This window comes from Parus major, chromosome 10 (genome assembly GCF_001522545.3).
Source record: "Parus major isolate Abel chromosome 10, Parus_major1.1, whole genome shotgun sequence".
Taxonomy (NCBI): Eukaryota; Metazoa; Chordata; class Aves; order Passeriformes; family Paridae; genus Parus; species Parus major.
Window position 1 is genome coordinate 17,879,978 of NC_031779.1, and position 19,241 is coordinate 17,899,218.

General features: G+C 46.6%; 1 protein-coding gene across 5 annotated transcripts in view; it reads right to left on the bottom strand.

Moving 5' to 3' along the window:
• The window catches only part of DPP8 (dipeptidyl peptidase 8), a 24,363-nt gene extending 5,919 nt beyond the window's left edge, over positions 1 to 18,444 (bottom strand). Inside the window, exons 1-17 of one of the 5 annotated variants that reach the window (XR_004498874.1) lie at positions 18,342 to 18,420; positions 16,285 to 16,554; positions 14,672 to 14,784; positions 13,604 to 13,777; positions 12,611 to 12,779; positions 11,305 to 11,415; positions 10,847 to 10,975; positions 9,334 to 9,395; positions 8,187 to 8,287; positions 6,701 to 6,878; positions 5,335 to 5,494; positions 4,500 to 4,579; positions 3,958 to 4,110; positions 3,262 to 3,397; positions 2,376 to 2,521; positions 1,719 to 1,865; positions 1,150 to 1,302 (exon numbers count right to left, since the gene is read on the bottom strand). Coding sequence is in view for 4 of the 5 variants with exons in the window: in XM_015639333.3 (XP_015494819.1) it covers positions 1,150 to 1,302; positions 1,719 to 1,865; positions 2,376 to 2,521; positions 3,262 to 3,397; positions 3,958 to 4,110; positions 4,500 to 4,579; positions 5,335 to 5,494; positions 6,701 to 6,878; positions 8,187 to 8,287; positions 9,334 to 9,395; positions 10,847 to 10,975; positions 11,305 to 11,415; positions 12,611 to 12,779; positions 13,604 to 13,777; positions 14,672 to 14,784; positions 16,285 to 16,543 (2,271 nt within the window). In the remaining variant the exon portion in view is untranslated. Of the gene's footprint in view, positions 1 to 1,149; positions 1,303 to 1,718; positions 1,866 to 2,375; positions 2,522 to 3,261; positions 3,398 to 3,957; positions 4,111 to 4,499; positions 4,580 to 5,334; positions 5,495 to 6,700; positions 6,879 to 8,186; positions 8,288 to 9,333; positions 9,396 to 10,846; positions 10,976 to 11,304; positions 11,416 to 12,610; positions 12,780 to 13,603; positions 13,778 to 14,671; positions 14,785 to 16,284; positions 16,555 to 18,260 lie in introns of those variants that run through there. The other 4 variants (XM_015639333.3, XM_015639332.2, XM_015639334.2 and 1 more) reach the window with 4 other exon arrangements.
• Positions 18,445 to 19,241: the final 797 nt, after the last annotated feature.

The window sequence follows — 19,241 nt, forward strand, 5'->3', positions numbered from 1 at the left end:
TGACAACACTGCCCCCTGAGCTGGGAGTGACAACACTGCCCCCTGAGCTGGCCACATGCTTCCCTGCCACGGCTTCATCCCACTCTAACTGTGGAAGGAGCAAAGCAATCCGTGCTGCCTCTGCTCCAGCTCACAGCACAGCTCAGCTACGATCCACACGTGCTGGAAACCTGGAAGAGCCTACAGGTAAACTGGAAGCAACTCTAAAGATACCCCCTGCAAGGGATACTGAGGGAAGTGCATTCTGTGAGGTTTTGTGGGTTTGGGTCCATTTACATGTCTAACAGAAACAGCTCCCAAGGACTCAGCAAACTACCCTGCATAGCTACCAACAGCTTGCAGAGAGGCTTGTGGAAAAAAAGATGCAGAAAAAAGTAAAAACCACCACAAAACCACCTAAACCCCCTCTTCAAGGCAGGTGTTTGCAAAGGTAAAAATACAACAATTGTTAAGGATCGAGACAAATAATTTTTAAACGTCCCAGTAATATTAAGGTTGAACTTAAAGAAAGCAAGAGTAGCCACAAAGAACAAAACACATCTCAAGGGAAATATCCAGGTCTTCCCACACCTCCACCCAAAGGCAGTCTGGCTGTTTATTACAGTGGTCTAAGGTCAGGCAAGCACAAGAACCTCTTTCCAGCACCTCTCCCCATCCCCAGGCGGTCCTCCTGGCTGCTTCAGAACACTCTGCTATGCAGCAGCCTGGCAATTTGATCTGGGAATTGATCAGTCTGCAAGGAACTACTCTCTCAGGGCCAAAAAAATGGAGAATGAGAAGGAGGTGTTGTTTTTCACCAGGATCGTTTCCCTTACCTGGTTCACAACACAAAGAGCTCAGCTTGGCACAGAGTGGACAGCAGTTGACACTACCTAAGGTACCTTCAGCACAGGTGACCTGAGATAGGTAGAAGTACAGGAGCACAGCTAAGTCATTGCAAGCTCAACAGTCTAAGAGTTGCTGGGAAAGCAACTTCTCACTGAAGTCAGCCAAATAGAAGAGTCTTGAAGAAAACAGCCATTGCACTGTGTCCTAGCTTGTTTAGAGCAAGCTCCAAGGTCTTTGTGCTGTGACGACCCATGGAAGTCACACTGTTAAAGGAAAAATTCTGTCTGCACCACCAGAGTAGTACTCAATGCATGAACATACCCTGAAGATATCTGACCTCTGTGTTAAAGCCATTAGGGAGAGGTAGCCTCCGTAGGACCAGCCGTGAATGCCCACACGCTCCAAGTCGATGAAGTCGTACTGCGACGCCAAATACTGCAGCCCTTCCACCTGGTCATCGATTTCTATCTGTCCCTGGCAGGGCAGAGACAAAGTTCTGTTAGTTACAGGCAAAAATTACTTTCTCAGGATTGCCCAAGGTAACCACCTTCAGAGCTTTGGTACTCAGGAGTGATCCATGCTCAGAATGCAACTGTCCTTCTTCATGTGAGCTGCAGATTGTATCTGTGAGGAGTCACAACCTCGTTATGAGCCACCCTGCGTCAGGCTGCAACTGGTTCACAACCTCAAACCATGACATTTTATCTTTTCCATATCAAGCATCTTTCCTCCCTCACTTCTCACCTATCCACACTTGCTGTCCCCAAACCCCGGGAGTGTCACACAGGCAGTGCTGGGCACCTGTTCCAAACCATTGCTTCAGTGCTGGTAACTCTGACACTCAAGCCCATCTCTGGCTGAGAAAAGAGCCAGAGTCAGAGCCCACTTACCATTTTGTATTTAAAGGCCCCTTCAAACTTCAGCCCTCGGTGGCAGGAGCCCCTGTTGTCAATGACAACGACAACATAGCCTAAAGAGGCCAAAGTGTTCAGTCGGAAGTACTTGATTCCTTTAAACCGGTTGTTCACCAGCTGTACCTGGAATACAAGAGCAGCACAGAATCCAGAGGTCACCTCTTAATCCAATTTCAGATTTTATTTATATTTACTTTCCTTTAAATACTTTACACAATTTTATAATGTAAAGTTTTCAAGATCCCTACTGCCTGCTGCAGGATTCCCTCTCCCTGCTATGCAATAAACTCTTCTCCCAGTAAAACAAATAATTCTGTGTCACAGGTATGAAGAGCTGAACTGAGGTCCAATGAGGAAACTGGAGAGGAGGAGGAGACAGAGCTGGGAACAAAGACTACTTGATTCCCTTTTCTCCCAGTTCCAGCTCTGCCACTCCATACTTGTCCTCAGACAAATGGCAGTGCCTGGATCCATGATGTGGAAACAATGAATCCTTACAGCACCTCTGGCCAAGCACCTGCTCACCAAACAGGCAAAATGCCACCTGCTGCCCTCAGCACACAGCAGGAAGCATTCCTGCAGGAGAGCAGTGGAGTGATCCCTGCCAGCCCATCCCACTGCTCACCAACTCACCTGAGGGCCTCCATAAATGAAGAGCACTGTGGGATACTTCTTCCCAGGCTGCAGGTTGTGGGGTTTGTACATCATTCCATACAGTGTGAACCCCGTGGAGCTCTCGAAGGAGAACACTTCAGGGGGAATGTAATCAGGAAGAGGACCTGCCATGGGAGGGAACAGAGAGCCTAGCTTTAACAGGAATGCACGAGGAGTAACACAGCTCTGCTGCCCCACTGTCCTGTCACCAGTCTCACTGCAATCCCAGTGGAGCTCTCCCACACTTTCCAGTGGGTGTGGCTGGACCCAGGCAGAGACTGGGAATGCCCCAGCCCAAGGTGAGCTTTCTGAGCCCTATCACATTCCCATCCCTGCTCTCCTGTGAATGAAATCTTCTTCACAGATGTCCCACCCCTTCCTAATGCCACTTAGGACTTGCTACACTAACATGTGGAAAGCACGGGACATGGAGTATGCCTCAGGGAAGGAGAAATGAAAGGCAACAGAAATCCAGTGGAAGATTATAGCCCAAGAGCTGTCTCATGAAGACACGAGTAGGCAGCAGCACACACTATTTAAGAAGTGCACCTCCCTCCCCAGGAACACACTCTTTAGCAGACACATCACACAGAGAAAGTGAGTGCACTTAAATCTCTCCCTGAGCTAAAACTGGCAGGAGAAAATTGGTAATTTCCACTCTAAATTCCTTTGTGGTCTGTTTATATCCATTTGTTGCTGAGCTGAAAATGTCCCTCCTGTACTTCACAGAACTCCTCACACAAGCCAAAGTTTCAGAGACAAGTCTGGTCAGCCACAACAGCAAATCTCAAGCAAGCCTATGCTGGGAAATCTTTTATCCAGTGATCCTGCTTGTCCTTTTCCTGCTCCTCATCCATGCCATTACCTGCTGAATCTAAAATGGTAGCCCAGAATTCTTTAGTCCTATGAGCTGCATCATCTTCTGACCCTGACAGCCGGTACAGTGACACACAGTGGGGGTTTTTCTGATTACTGTACTTGCTGATGAACATGTCACAGTCCTGGGAAAAAAGAGAACATGTCTTGAACTTCTCGGTGCAGAGCCACAAGCAAGTGATCGTTTCTTTTGCATTTAGATCTTTCAGAAGATCCTTATGGACCAAATTAAACCAGAAATCTGAGCAATTTTGCCTCTGAAACACCAGAGTCTTTAACACTCCAAAGCCAAAGATACACCTGAAAATCCAAGAGTGGCATGAAGAGCTTGTCACGCACCTTCTTCTGGGCCATGAATTCCCAGCTGGATTCTTGGAACTCCACCCAGTGCTGCCCAGGCTCACCTCCTCTGGTGATTGCTCTCTAGTTCATTGCAGGCACAGTCAGGCTCAAAGAGTTTCAAACCATTCATCCTGACTCCTTTTGCCTGAAGTGAGCTGGAGAGCAACCGGGAGGCCAAGTCTGGTTTCCAGGGTGGTTTCACACACTTGTACAATGTTCAGGAGGGCACAACACAGCCTAAAATCTGCTTTTGTTATGTATCAATACTGCCCTGTGTGCTGAGTGACAGGATAAGCCTGGGCTAAGGCAGAGCAGCCCAGCCAGCCCTGGCAGGCACAGGTACCTGGCTGACACAGCAGGCGTGCGAGTAACCGCGCTCTGTCAGACGCTTCACCTCCCCGGGGTTCTCGTAGTTAACAACGTACAAGTGATGCTCCAGAGGTGAGTCTTTTGTGCCTTGAAAGTACACCAGTTTCTTGGCTTCATCCACATAGATCTGTCAGGAACAAAACAAACAGCACACCCCTCAATATCCAGTTCTACCACCTCAAAGTCTCCCCTGCATCCCTCCTGCCCCACTTCCATAATGCTGAGTTGGAGCCCAGCAATCTGCAAGGGATAAACCAAACAACTGTTCTCACTGTCTACAACTCTGTCAGGTTGATTCAAATGACCAAAGAATTCATCCAGCTCAGAGCTAGAAGAGCAGCAGTTTGGGGACCATTCCTTCCTTCCTTGTGCAAGCTCACAAGTTACACAGAACAGAAATACTGCATATTTTGGCTAAAACCATACTGGATTAATAGATCTCTGCTGATCCTTCCGAGGGACCATCTCCCAGCAGTGTGTGTGACAGGATATCCAGGAAGCAAGAGCAAGACTTACATTGGATCCATGTCTGCCAAGCACTTCCCATTCCCCACTGGTAATTGCTATCTCCTCTTTGATGAGGCACTTGAAGTCACCTGCAAATAGCCAACGTACAGAGTTTTTTATTTCTAAAAATATCACTTGCATAGAAATAAAGGTTTTATGCTGAACAAAAGGCAGGCAAAGGAAATATGAGATGCTAAAATGGAGAATTTTGCAAGAACTCAGTTTTTATAAGATGATTTTATTTCCCTTAGAATGAGGGAGATTTAGCAAGAAAAAGAAATCAGATGCATTCAGAGCAATCTAATCAGCCCAAGATAGAATGCTATGTGGGAAAAAGACCCACAACAGTTGGATGAAACTAGGACCTCTAGTAAAATTAGGTGTATTTTTTGTGCATGCAGAGTTCAGTAGGTGCCTTCAACACACACTAAGTAAATTAAGTATCACAGCATGAAACTGTGAATTTAAGAACACATGCTGTGGAAAAACCACTCTGGGAGCTTTGCACACAGTGATTTCCTGAGTCTGAGCAAGAACAAGTTCCAGCAGTGAAGAGGAAAAGCCAACTATGTCTCACAGTATCACAGGGAGCTTGTTATCCATCTGGTTTTTGGAAACTTTTCCTTTTAGTCCATAAGGAAGGATCGAGGTTAAAACTAAGGCATGCTAAAAACAGAGTAACTCCTGTACAATTTCCAGAGGAATGACTGTACACTGAAGTGCTTTTCTGGACAACAGCAGAAGTTTCCAATAAGGCAATAATTCCTGCCAGCTGGAAGGACATTTATTTCTTCACTGGTCAGCAACAAATGCCCAATTAAAGCACAAGAACAATTCCCCTTACTCGGAGCAGGGAGGCCTCCACAGGAGCGTTTGTACTTGCTCTCCTTCAGAACCGAGGTGACTTTGTACAGGTGCCGGAAGCCTGTTTTGCACTCAGAGGCAAAAATGAACTCTATCTCATCCTCATGGGTTTGAGGGAAGACATGGAAGATATCATGGATCTGAGAAGACAGAGCAGTGGATTATTGTTACCAGCAGGACTCTGGCACTGCAGTCATACAAAACATGTTCCTCTTGCTGCTCAGCACAGACCACACAGCCCAGGCTAACTGGGCACAGCACTGTCCCTTACTGGGAGAACCAGTTACACTTGGAGCCAGGGGGGTCTGCAGCCAGTGCCACATCCCAGCAGCTCCAGCTTTCTGCCAGTCTAACTCTATATCCTGGTCACCAAACTAATCAAAAGTTTTCTGCACCTGTCCTTCTACCTTAGACACAGAGGTGGGTCCAGCTCTGCACACCTCTATCCTGTGCTGCCTGCAAGTGAAGGATTTTTTAAAGAAGGATGAGCTGACATCATCTTCCCACTCATCAACATGTCAGCTCTTGCTTCAAGGGACAATCTTTGGAGGACTTGGGAGCATTTTTCTTCACAGTATGAGCTGCCAGTCAAGAACCATTTCAGACAGTAAAAATAATGGAGAAAGGAAAATTCACTGCACCATCCTGAAAGCAAACATTTACTAAGGAGAGAACATGGTATCTAAGAGAGCACTTGCTGTACAGGGACCATTCATTGGAAGGTTTTGTGCAAATGCTCTCTGCTGAAAGATCCAACTATGTGCCAGTGATTGATGCTTCCAGGCACACCTCCAACGGGATGTCACTACAGAGACAGGGATCTTTATGTGCAGCAGTGTGAGGAGAGGCACAGTTTACAGCACCTGATTGCTCTCAGCACATGCCCTGCAGTTCACCTCCCAGAACATCACACCCTTAATCTGTTTCACCAGACCAAATGTAGCTCAGGAAGAGTTCAGTGCCTGTCAGGTGACTCTCAGAACTTTTCACCCAGTGTCATCTTGATCCATTTTTGCTGTCTGGAGAATGTTTTATCTGGTGGCACTGCTGGTGCTAGCAATTGGCACCAAGAAGGTGGAGAGTGCCAATGACACTGAGGGCAAGGGGCTGCCTGGGAATGCCAGAGCCTTGGGCTCTGCTTCTGGCTTTGAGTACTGCATCAACTCAAGCAAAGAAGGTCTGTTTTCACATCCCAAATCTGTTCTCTACATCCTGTTTTTTACAGCAGGAAGCATTGAATATGCACAGAACTTGCATGATGGGATCACTCCCCTTGGCAGCATAGTAACATCAACGTTGCTCGAGTGCTACAGACTGTCAGAGAAGGCTGAAATTCAAATTCTTACATTTATCCAGATGTCTGTCGTTTCTTCATAAATAATGAAAGGTGTAACAGAATCTGGTACAGCATCAATAAGTTTCTGTCTTTCCATTGCATCATCTTCTGTGGGGATGAATAATGCAGGAGGGATCAGGACTATCTGAAGCCGAGTTTGGGAGCGATCCAGCAAGATGGACCAGATGCTGTTGAGGATACAGATATTAGAGAAAATAACATGCAGCCATGAGTATGACACAAGTCTGAAAATCTCAGCAGACACTCAGTAGCACTAAGTGTTTTGAGGGAGTCAAGAATATTCAATTGCAAATTAAGTCACGTGCAAAATTTCACCCACATAAACAAATCTCTTCCATAATACAAGAACCTATTTTGCTTCATTTTAATATTGCATAAGCACTGCAAGTTCAAAAGTTTAACTCATTCTGTTCTCCCTGATTTGAATTGTGCTTCAAGGGAGAAAGAGAAGAGAAAAATCAGAGGGAATAATGAAGCAGAAAAAAATTTCAATTGAAATTTCAGGATGCTTGTGAAAATACTATTGTTAGATCTACACCTGGTAGAGAATAACACTGGCACCTAAAGGGACCAGCAGCAGCCCCTGCCATATTCTGATGGCTTTATATGCAGCTCCAACAATAATTCTGCAAAAAGCAGGATAATATAGCAAATGTGTCCCTGGATTTCTTCCATATTTGGATGGGAAAGGTGAAAGCCATCTTTAGATTCAAAACCTGGAGAAGTGCACTTCTGGAAAACCATGGATTCATTTGGGTTGGAAAAGACCCTTAAGATCATGGAGTCCAACCATGCCTCCAGCACTGCCAAGCCCACCACTAACCATGTCCCCAAGTGCCATTTCTACACAGCTTTAAAGTCCCTCCTGGGATGGTGATTCCACCACTGCCCTGGGCAGCCTGTGCCAGGGCTGGACAACCCTTTCAGTGAAATATTCTTTTGGAGAAGCTTCTGGTGAGTTAGAAACACTGTACTACATCATCTACAGGGTTAAAATGACATGCAAATGTAAGTAGCACTTACAGCAGGTTTTCTGATCAGTAAGTCTGGTCAGCAAGGATGGTCCAGTGGTTAGGGCGCTAGCCTAGGGCCTGGGGGACCTGGGCTCATTTCTCTCCTCAGCCACAGACTTCCTGCGTGACCATGGCAAGGCACTTAACCTCTCTGGGCTTCAGTTCCCCATCTGTAAAATGGGGACAATAGCACTGCACTCTCTCTCACAGGGATGCTGAGAGGACACACACATCAAAGGCTGCGAGTGCCCAAACCCAAAGCAGTAGGGCCAGGGAGCAGAGAAAGACACAAGGAGGGCTCTGGTTTGGCTTTTGGAAAAATGGTCCCCTTTGCACAAACAAGTTGGCAGCAATGTAAAAGTGAAAGCAGGCTTAAGCTGGAAGAAGACAGAGACCACTACAATCTGCTTCTGACTGTATGACCCCAAACCCTCTGAGCAGAGACAGGATTAACATACGCACTATTTTCCTTCTGGCGTCCACCCAGCTCTAGCAATGTACTCTACTCCTTCAAAGAGGATCTCGAAGGGCTGAACTAGCTCTTTATCCACAACATCTGCAATCTGTTGACAAAGCAGCAATTCAGTGACTCTGAGATGAACCCCCACAACCAGTTTTTCATGCACGATGAGAGCCTGGACACAGAAGACTTTTTCTGTGCAGCTTATGCCATTTAGATTGTTCAGCCTTTGCTACAACAGGGGACTGAACCCCGTCTTTAGCCAGACCCCAGCACAGCAGGAGAGCTGCACACTGCCAACAGCCAGGGCTGGGACCAGAGAAATCTGGATGCTGCTCACAAACCCATCATTCATCTCACACAACTCATTTGAACTCTCAGTTCCCCCCTGTAAATGGGAGGTGATTTGTACTGAGCTCTTTTGTAGGATTTTCATGGATAGGTGCTGAACATCCTGCATGACACCCAGTTATCAATGTGGTTCTAATCCATGAAATGCAGAGCTGCAGTCTGTCCCTGCTGGGACTGGGAACAAATCCCAGTGGTACCCAAAGGGTCCTGAAGGCTTTCCCTGCTTTTCCTGGCTGACACCAGCATCACTATCCCAGCAGGTGACTGCTGATGGCTGAAGTAGCTCAAGAGTTGGGAGAATTCCAATAATTTATGGCTGTTCACATATCTGTTTGATAAGATTAATTTCCCCTCTGTCCAAAGATCCTGGAATGGGCTATGGAAATTTCTGCATCTGTTAAAAAAAATCCCAGAGCAAAAGCAAAGATTATGTCTTTCCATATGTCCATGCTTTTGTAAGGTGATATACTGTATTTGCAATCCAATTTTCCCAATATCCACAGCCAATCAAGAGATTGGTCACATAAGAAGGTCTAACCATCCACACCTACAATACTCTGCTCTGCAGCTGAGTTCACACACCAGTGGTAGCAAAGAAAAGCACAGCCTTGAGAAATACTGCTGCACACTGAGTATCTGCACAGGAATGAGCCAAGGGCACTGCCTCCAGAGAAGCCAGGAAGCCATCACAACCAGGAAAGTTTCTTTGTGCAGAACTGGAAAACTAATTTTACAAAAAAAAATATGTAAATCACAGCAGTTAAATGCATTTGGCAAACAAACAGAACACAGACTTACTCTGCCTTCTGCATTGATTGTCACTTCAGAGATCTTGAAAGTAACCTTTGGATTTGCTGTACCTATAAAAACAGATGTTAACAATCAGGCATCAATTGTTTGCTGTGCATTATTGTGGTGTTAATCATACAGGACTGGAAAAGGCAAACAGAATGTTCTTTCATCAAATAGCCTCCCTGCATGTCTGAGAGAGCACAGAAGCAGGCAGGGAAAAAAGAAACTGTAAATGTGAGGAGATTTAGAGGATGTAATCCTGCAAACAGATCAAGAGCCATGCTGCTGTCCTCTCTCCCACAGTCAGTGGATGCATTTACAGGTGGAAGTAAATGCTCAGGAGTGAATGGGATAGCAAAGCAAGCTCTGGTTCACTGCTTGGCTCTTATTCCAAAGTGGTACATAGAAAGTGATCCAGTGCTAAAGAGCATTTGTGAAAATTAAACACCTAAAAACCTACTGTCATCACTAGTGTCATTATGATAATAAAGCTACATATTGTTTAAGGGATTTGGGCTTTGGTTAGCTTGTTCTCTCTGCATTGAATAGAGCCATGACAAAATACACTCAGAAATCTGAGCACTCACAAGAAAAACCACGAGGTGTCACCTCTTGCTTCCCAGCCTCACACTGAGCCTTTCTCCATCCTTGATACAAATAGTAAACCAGGAAGAGCAGAAAGCTTTTCCAGTGAAATGGGGAATCTACAAAATCTGAATGAATTCTACAGCTTGAGAAGGTCAGCCAAACAAAGATATTTCTCTGACAAATGAAGATTTCAGTAGTGAGGAAAGAGAGCAAACTACTGTTACCTGAGCAATGTGTCCTGCTGTGACAGCAGGGACATCTCAGAAGGGCTGAATTGTTCAAACTTGCCCCATGCCTGACACTGAATCAGACCTCAGCAGGTCTGCTTAAATCCCACTTCCCTGCTTCCAGTGGCACTCCACTTGAAGCCTGCCCATAGCCCTTCACTGCTGAAGCCTCCACATCATCCACTGTGTGCAAATGTGACCACAGGTGGTTTTCCTGGCAGGCTGCAGCAGGACAGGTTTGCTGTTTAAAGTCCAAAAGCAATCCTGGAGATCAGAGTCCTCCAGGACTTGAACTGCCAGGGCACTGCCAGCAGCTAAACAGAAATCCTCCCAAAACCCCAAAAGGCTGTAATTCTGGAGCTGTTCCCTCAGAAACACAGGGCTGTAATGAGAATCAACTCCTCAACAACTCAGGTCTTCCAGGATCCCACAGAGTGTCTCAAACAGTGACAATAAGAGAGAGTTCCTGCCAACTCCTGACACCCAGAGCCCTCAGGAACCACATGGCTGCAATATCAGCACAGTCACCAGTGACTCACCCAGCCTCCAGAGCAGCTTCCCCAAACACATTTGCACCACCTGGACACCAATTCAAAGACTACTCAACACCTCTCTGCTCTAAGCTTGGAGAGTCACTGCTGTCAGGCACATGGAATTGAACAAGTGTCTTCCAGAAACAGGAATGTAAGGTTTCAGGGTCTCACCAGTTTTGGGGTACCGGAAGGAATCTGTTCTTCTTGTCTCCAGCATGGGTGATGTGACATGGATAATTTCCACCTCTGACTCATCATTTTCCTCATAAAGAATTTGAAGAACTTTACCCCCATCCAGTGCTGTAAATGAATTAACATTACAGAATTACAGAACAGAATTATCAGTTATTGCAGGCATCAATATTATCTCAGGAGCACAAGCAGATTGGAAGGATGAAGAAAAATCAACAACAAAGTCTGTGATTCATGTTTCATTAAGCAAAACACTGAGATTCCTACAGCTCCCACCCCTGTTGTGAGAAGGGAAGTTTCTCCCCACAGTGCTCACAAGGTCCCTGTAACCTGCTCTCTGCTGCAGATAGCTCCAGAGGAGGCCATTCCCAAATTGCATAAGGATAAGTAAGAGCAAGAGAGAGCTCTGCACTGGACAGGGCCCGTCAGACACTTACTGGGCTGTGCCTTTGGGCACCACCAGTAGCCAGTGTATCTGTCGAACTCCTCCTGCAGTACAAAAGTAGCCACGCCAGCAGATTTTGGATCCTCCTCAACATTGGCCAGTTCTAAAAAAAGACACCAAAGAATTAGTTCATGATGTGCTGCAGAACCAAACCAGCTCTGCATTACCCCAAACACAGCCCAAATTCACCCCCAGGGAACAATTACACAGTAATAAATCTGACTTCTCAGCAGATTTGTTTTCTGCTTCCAGCCTTCTCTGTTCATATATTTAGGGAGGATTTAATCCTCTCTGACATGGCAGCTTCTTTTAGGAAAGGAAAGCCATTCTCTCTTCTTACTTCTACCTAATCAGGCTCTCAATTAGTCAAAGAAAGAAAATGTTCTCTCTACCTGAGTTCAGTGAATTGGAACTACAACTTTTAAGAAAATCAAAACCTCAAACCTTTCTGAACAACTGAAACTGGAAACACCAACATTCAGAAAAATGAAAGCAGAATCAGTATTTCATTCAATGTATGAACCAAAAGGAACAGACTTATATAACATCTCAACATGCTGACATATCCATAGGGCTTCAATATTTTTCCTGTTACCCTGGAGGTAACTTAGCAGCGCTCCATAAATAATTATCATCTGAGAAGGAGTGATTGCTACAGCTTATTTTTACTGTACTTACATAATATTTTAATATTAAGCATTTAAACAGTCTAAAGCAGTATTATGAAGTGTCAGAAATTTCAATTGACTAAAATTTAAATTACATAGTTTAAATACAAAATGAAATTGATTTTCATTGATTTATCCACAATTGCTCATGTTCTTTCTTACAGGATAAATGCCTAAAATGGAGTTGAAGAGGGTAAGAAGTGAGAATCTACGTTACTGAGTGTGAGGGGACAGCAGAAGCCCTAGTGCTATTCAGAAACTGCCTAAATTGTTTCTAAAAGTCTCTGCAGCCTGATTTCACTGACAGAAAATTTCCTCCAGCTCTATTCCACCCACAGTTGCTCCACTCAAAAAAGGCTGTTCCAGTGAAAAGCAATGTGCTGTGTTTCAGGAGAAGAGCCCTTCCATATGTATCCAACAAACAACTCTTTCTGCCAGATTGCACAGTGCAGGGAAAAGAATCATCCCACTGCACTACAGGAAGTCAGTAAATGTGACAAACAAGGTGGAATAAACAGTGCCCATTACCCCCAAGTAATGGTTCAGGAGAACCTTTAGTGCCATTGCTCAGTGCAGTCTAGCAAGAACAAGTGCAGAGGAGGTAGAGGAATTTAATTCAGGATGCATTACCATTGTGCACAAATGTCAGCCTCCTTTCTTCCCTGGATTCTATATTAGATATCCAGATGTCATTGCAATGGATAAATGCAATCCAATTTGGATCAGCTGGACAAAGCTTGGGATCCATCCGGATATTTGGACAACTGGTCTCTACCAGAATGGGTCTTAAAGGCTGTTGCTATTTGGAATTAAAAAACAAAAAAGAAACACAGTAAGATATGATAACACAGGAACATATCCACCAAGTAACCTGGATTTCAGAAGACCACAGCAGTGTGAACACCGACTTCAAATACATTTTTAGAGAGGAATCTACCCACTTTACACACAGGAAAATACTATGCAGATATTTTATAGGGAAAGCTGTGCCTCTACCATGGTCCCACCAGGCCTCTTTCCCCAGAGCTGAGGATCAGCCCCAAATCAAAGGGCAGCTTGTGTAGAGAAGTCTGACACACTCTTAAAAACAGCACCCTAAAAGGGGCTGTCCAAAAGCAACTCAAGATACAGTAAATTACCCTGACAACAGGGTCAGACAAACACCGAGCATCTATGATAATAATAATTAATTATTTCAGCTTTGAAGGCCAGCTTCAGCACCATCAGAGTGAAGGCTGCTTGTTCTGCAAGTTGTATGGTCAAATGGTGTAAAAGTGGTGTAACACACCCAGCACTGACCATGGAACAATGACCTGGAAACTGCAACCTGGGGACAAAAATTGTCTCGGATGTGACATCTGACTCCATGCAAGAGCACAGAGCCTTTTGTTCCTTTTTATGGACACTGCTAGTCATGAAAAATCAAACAAATCTGATGTCCTGCATTGCTGCCACAATTTTACCACTTCTTATAGTTTGAAACCCTGTTTCCAGGGTTATCGAGGTCACTTCCTGTGCCAGCACAGTAACTGCTGATGATCTGCTCTTTGCTCTCACTCCAAGCCAAAGGAGGTCCTTGCCAGAGCAAAGTCCTGCAGAGAGACAGAAGATGAGTAAACTCACAGTGAATCCATGGGGGCCTCCATCTTTCACATGATAAATCCCACTCCCTGCCTGGAACAGGAAGGTGCCGCTCTCTCTGTGGTAATCATAAGAGGCAATCCCAACGGTGCCGATCCGCTTCCTCTCCCGCAGCAACTCCTCCTCCCGGGAGTACATCCCATAGTCCAGGATGGCCTGAAAACAGGCAGAGAAGCCAAATCAACACCTCTGCTCTGCATGCCTTACCCTGCTTCCAGGAGCAGATGGCTGAGCAGACATCCTCCTCCTCCGGAATCCTCCGGAATGCTGCCGGCTGGAAGCCCACTCCTGCTTTGCCTCTGCCATCAGCACTCGTAGGTGCAGGCCACGATCAGATCCCACACAACTGTAAACTGACAGCCACTCCTCCCATAGCAAGGCCAGCATTATTCCCAATAATCCCTGGTATAAGAAAGCTCAGACTGAGGGTCTGTTATTTCGAGAACGAGCAGGAGAGGCTTTGCTCACTTTCACAGACATGCAGTGACTGGTCTGGTGGGAGGAGAGCACAGCCGGAGTTTTACGCCTGGCTGACAGCCCTGGGAAATAACACGGGATAAAATCCACCTCATTCCACGTGGGGTTTGTCCCACCTCCTCCAGCCTCCCATGGTGCATGGGATGGGATGGTGCAGGCTTGCTATGTGCTGCAGGGAAAAGGGAATCCACATCCCAGTGAGTGGGAAAGGGATCCTCTGCTCCAGAATGAGTCACAGAGCCACTGACTGATCCTCGGGGGAATCATCACTTCCCCTGCAAGACAGCAGGGAAGTGATTGGAGACTCCAGGCTCCTTCAGCAATCCCCAGGATCTCACAGCACAGAACTTGATGCAAATTAGCACTTGCCATCTCTGCCAGCAAAGGAATCATCCAGCACACAGAGAGGATGGAACTCCAAACAAAGGAGAAAGCTGTGCTTCATTTTGGAATGGCTGCAGGGTTGGCACATACAAGGAGAGTCTTTACATTTTTAAGACAATAAACTTCAAATTTTCAAGATGAAAACCCCAAATCCCACATGCTTGAAGCAAGTAAGAAATCAGGACCCACCGGAAAAAGATCCAGAAGAGGCTTCCAGGAAAGCAGCAGGACGGCAGCTTTGTTTATGGTTTTGGGAATTTCAGAGTAGAAGAGCGTATTCTCCCTGTTCTCCCCAGACATTGCTATTGTGAAAGTGAGGTTAAATAAAAAAGTATATTAGCTTTCTGTTAATAATCCAAACATTCTCAAAGGATGCCCAGGAACAGATTCCCAGGCCCCTCCTACCAGTGGAAGAACTGATGGTCTCTGCATTGCAGCCTTGCTCTGGGAATTCCCTGCTTCACAGAAGTGCAAGTCACAGAGAAAGCAGAGAACAATGAGAGCCAGGCTTACCCCGTGCTGCTCAAAGTACTCTGTGTCTTCTTACTGTCCTTTAATTCCATAAGCTGTATAAATCAAGGATTTATACAATCCTTGTATAATCAACTGTATATAATCAACTGGCTTTTGTGCCAGCTCCTCTGTCTGGGATATACAGCCTGTGTTTCAAAGATAACTGACCTTTAGGGGGGTTTGAACATCCCTGTCCTGCTCCTCTGTCTCAGTGCTATTCAGATTTTTGAAGGCTCCTGCCCAGGCACATGGGGATCAGCCCACAAGGAGCCAGGTGTGCTCCAAAGGAAGGCCAAGCCCAATCTATAGCTCAGGAAGTGACACTTGGGAAACCAGAGCTCATCCCACCCGTGATGTGCTTGAACTCAGCATCATCCAATGATTATGACTCCCATCTTCTGAAAAGGGGAAAAAGAGCAGCAGTTTTCTGACTATGTCACTGCACAGCACATGCAAAGAGTCTGTGAATCACAAACCTGAGCTTAAGCAAGTAGCCTAAGTGGCAAGCAGTGGGGCTAGAACATGGCTCTGGCTCCTAGGTCTCTGCTTCAGCCATTGCTTCTCTCCCTAATCCAGGTTTTCATGGATTTATGTTCAGCTACTGCAGCTCCTGAGAAAAGCATTCCTCCACCACAAGGCCTGTTCCAAAAACCACTCAGAGGGTTGCTCACAGTGACTTATGGTGCCAAATCACTTCTGTCAAGTGAACACTAATTAGTGAAACAATGCACCGAATCCAAGAACAACAAACTACATGAAGTTTTTTATAATTAAGACCAAAAATGTTGAGAAAAGTATTTACTCTCTAAGCTGCCCCTGACCTATGCTGTTATTTATTCCCCACAGGATCCTGGAAAATCTGCTCTGTCAGTAGCTGAGGCACAAAAGACTTTCAAAATTACACTTCAAATCTCTGCTTTGGAAGGAAACTTAGAAGGAGAAAAGGTTCCACCCAACAGCTGTAAGAGAAAGGAGATAAACCCACATAGGTTTTGGAGAGAGTATTACTTGGAGTGACAGAAAAGGGACTTAACGTGGTTTGTGTTTTGGGAACATGCCCCAAAGGTGATTTCCCAGCTCTTTTCCAGGCCTAATGGGTCACCTCCAATCATGCCACTCCCATGGGAGATTACCTCACAAGTTTTAATGAGATATTACGATCACGATCATGACTTTTGACCAGCCCGTGTGGCCTGGAATCCCTTTTGATTTAACTGCCAGGAACACCCAGCTGTCAGGAACAGTCAATCCCAAACAGCCCTGCAGTGACACTGTCACAGCCAGCTCACCCAGATAGTAGATCCTATCGGAATGCGGTCCTTCGGGATCATTTTTCTTCACAAATGTGAAATCATGAGGGGCTTTTGCCATCATGTATCCATGATACTTCCGTGTATCTGTGAGCAGTTTCCGAAGCTGGCTCCAGGAATGCCTCTCTACGTAGAAAGGTTCCAGTTTTGGCTGCTCCTCTCTCGGGACCTGCTCCTCACGACCTGCAGTCTCAAAGATTTCCAGGCCCGGCTGTTCAGTTTCCATGGCTGCTGCCATGTTGCATGTTTCTGGAAAAAACAGAACAGCAGAGCTTCAGCTCCAACAAACCCTCACTGCACACTCCCAACACACCCCACAGCAAAAATGCTTTAAGAAAACCATCCTTTCACACTGGAAATAAAAGCCACAGCAGAAGGAAGAGAACTAGGAAATATTTTTCTGCTGTGGGAAACAGGCTGGCACCAGTCAGCTTCTCAGAAGGTACTAAAGACTTCATGGAGCCACAGACTGATTGTTGTGTTTCCCATGCCCACACATACCAACCACTCATTTTAGGTCATGAAGTGGATAAATCCTTCCCCTTTAGGCTCCTACATGCTTTTTTGCCCCGAGACTTCCACAAATCACTTCAGTATACTGATACCAGCAAAGGGGATGATTAGGATTGGAGCAAGAGCTGGGACAAACAACTGCTCAGAAGGAATAACACTGATAGCTGATCTGGAACCATCAGGCCACACAGGCTTAGGCAGCTCCTGTCCTTATTCCCATTATTCTCCCTTAACTTCTTGGGCTTTTTTGTAGCATCTCTCAAACTAAGCTCTGAAGGGTCTAGCAGTGATCAACACTATTATATTGTCCTAATTACAAATACCAGAAGGGGACACAGAGAAAAAAGCATTTCCCAAACAGATTTATCTGCAATACAAGTCTTATCTGCCCAGCAGGCTGTTAATTCAGCAGATAACTCTTCCTGCAGTGAGCTGGGCTTTACAAAGTACATCTGAGATGAAACTGTCAGCTCAGACATCTGGCAAGAGGAAACCAAGTCCTCCCACTGTAAATCTCAGATCTGAGGGCAGCTCCGAAAGGATCCAAGCTATGAACTCCTGTCACATAGTTCATTCCTGGAGAGCCCAAGGTGTAGGATTGTCAATCCTCAAAGGGAGGGAGGGGGTGTCTATATATAGCATGGAAAGACTGCACAAGTGCTGTGTATGCTACTGGGGCAGAGCATGTTGGCCTGAGCCTGACAAAACATTAATACAGCCTAAATAAAGCATTTCCCTTGAGCAAACAGGCACTGAAGGATCACTGCAGCTCAAGGCACAGGTTTGGGCAGCTGGCAAAGCTCTCTGATGGACTGGCTCTCCCATGGCTCTCCAGAGCAGCTGAGACATCTCCCCAAAGAAGTGAAAAATACACGATCTGCACCTTGACAAAAACCCATCCTAACACAAATAGTTTAGCTTCACCTTTGGCAACACAAACAAAACAAACACGGGTCTTTCTTCTGCTCGCACTATTTACAGCACAAAAATCCAGAACAGAAGAGCTCTGTCCAACTGGAAGGAAGGTCCAAGGCATGCACCGAGCAGTGCTGTGCTCGAGACAGCATCAGGAACTGACAATGAGCCTTCAAAACTGAATTGCAAATCTCGTTTCATCTGAAGAATTCCAACAAAGAAAAAACCTCCTTTCCCCACCTACCCCCAGATGCTGCTATTTCTTAACCCGACCTACTTTTCGCAGGAAAAGGGATAAAAACCGAAGAGCAGTAGACGTTAACGAGCCAATAGCAGTGGGAACGGCCACCCTGCACCCGAATGTCAGCCCACGGTGATGCTCCCGGGGGTCCCTCCACGGCCAGGGATAGATCCCAGGGTGGAGGCGGGCACATCTCGGGGGACCCTCCATGGCCGGGGCGGCGGCCAGGCCTGACCGGGGGCGGAAGGCCGGGCCGCCCCGGGTCAAGCCCCCTCCTCCCACCCACCTCAGGAGCTCCAAGTCCCTCAGGTGTCCTCCTCGGAGCGCAGCCCCCTGCCCGGCCCCCGAGGTTCCCCACGGTACTCACGGCGCTCCGCGGCGGCGCTGCTGCCGAGCCGCCCCGCCGGACCGCTGCTGCCGCTTCCGCTTCCGCTTCCAGGAGCGGCCACGGGCACCGCGCCGAACTGGCGAGGGCGCCGCCTGCCGGCCGGGAGGACCAAGGGCGGGGATGCGACATCCACCCGGGACACGGGACACAGAGACCCCTTCACAGGGACTGGGACAAACACACACACACTACACCATGCACGGGGGTCAGGCCATGCAACCCTCGAGTGCACAGGGACCCTGCAGTTTCAAAAATCGCTTTTTTTTTTCCTTCCTCAAAAATGCTGCTACCTCCACAGCGATGTGCTTCCCACAGGGGACAGAAATTCCCAGCTGTAATAATGAGTATTAAACACCGAGCACACTCAGGCTCCAGTGCAGTGAACCCCCAAAAACACCATCAGTCTCCAGCAACATCAGCCCCCAAAACAACCCCAGGCTCCAGAGCTGAGCCCCAGCCAAATGTTTCTATACCTCTGTATTTCCCTTTGAAAAGCACTTTGATTTTTCAAAGGAAAATCAAAGTGATCCCCTATAAACCAGAAAATATTATTTTTCTGCAGGTGCTTCCTCCTAAATGCACTTGAAGGTGGAAGCTCTGGGCCACACTTCTACCTGAAGGCTGTTTTTCCCCACATGCTGCCCCAAAGAGACTGTGGAGTTTGTGTTCTGAAATAAAGCCTCCAGGGGACCATTGCTACAGCTCTCCTGACCTTCTGTGATAGCTTCACAGCACCACGGGCTGGCACAGGGTGGGAATAGTCCATCCAGGGGCAGGCTGGGGCATGGACCTTGTGTCTCCACACCACAGATTCACATGGAAAACCCTGAGGTTGGGAGAAGCCATGCCAAGATGGGTCTGAAGGAGGATGGATTTGCT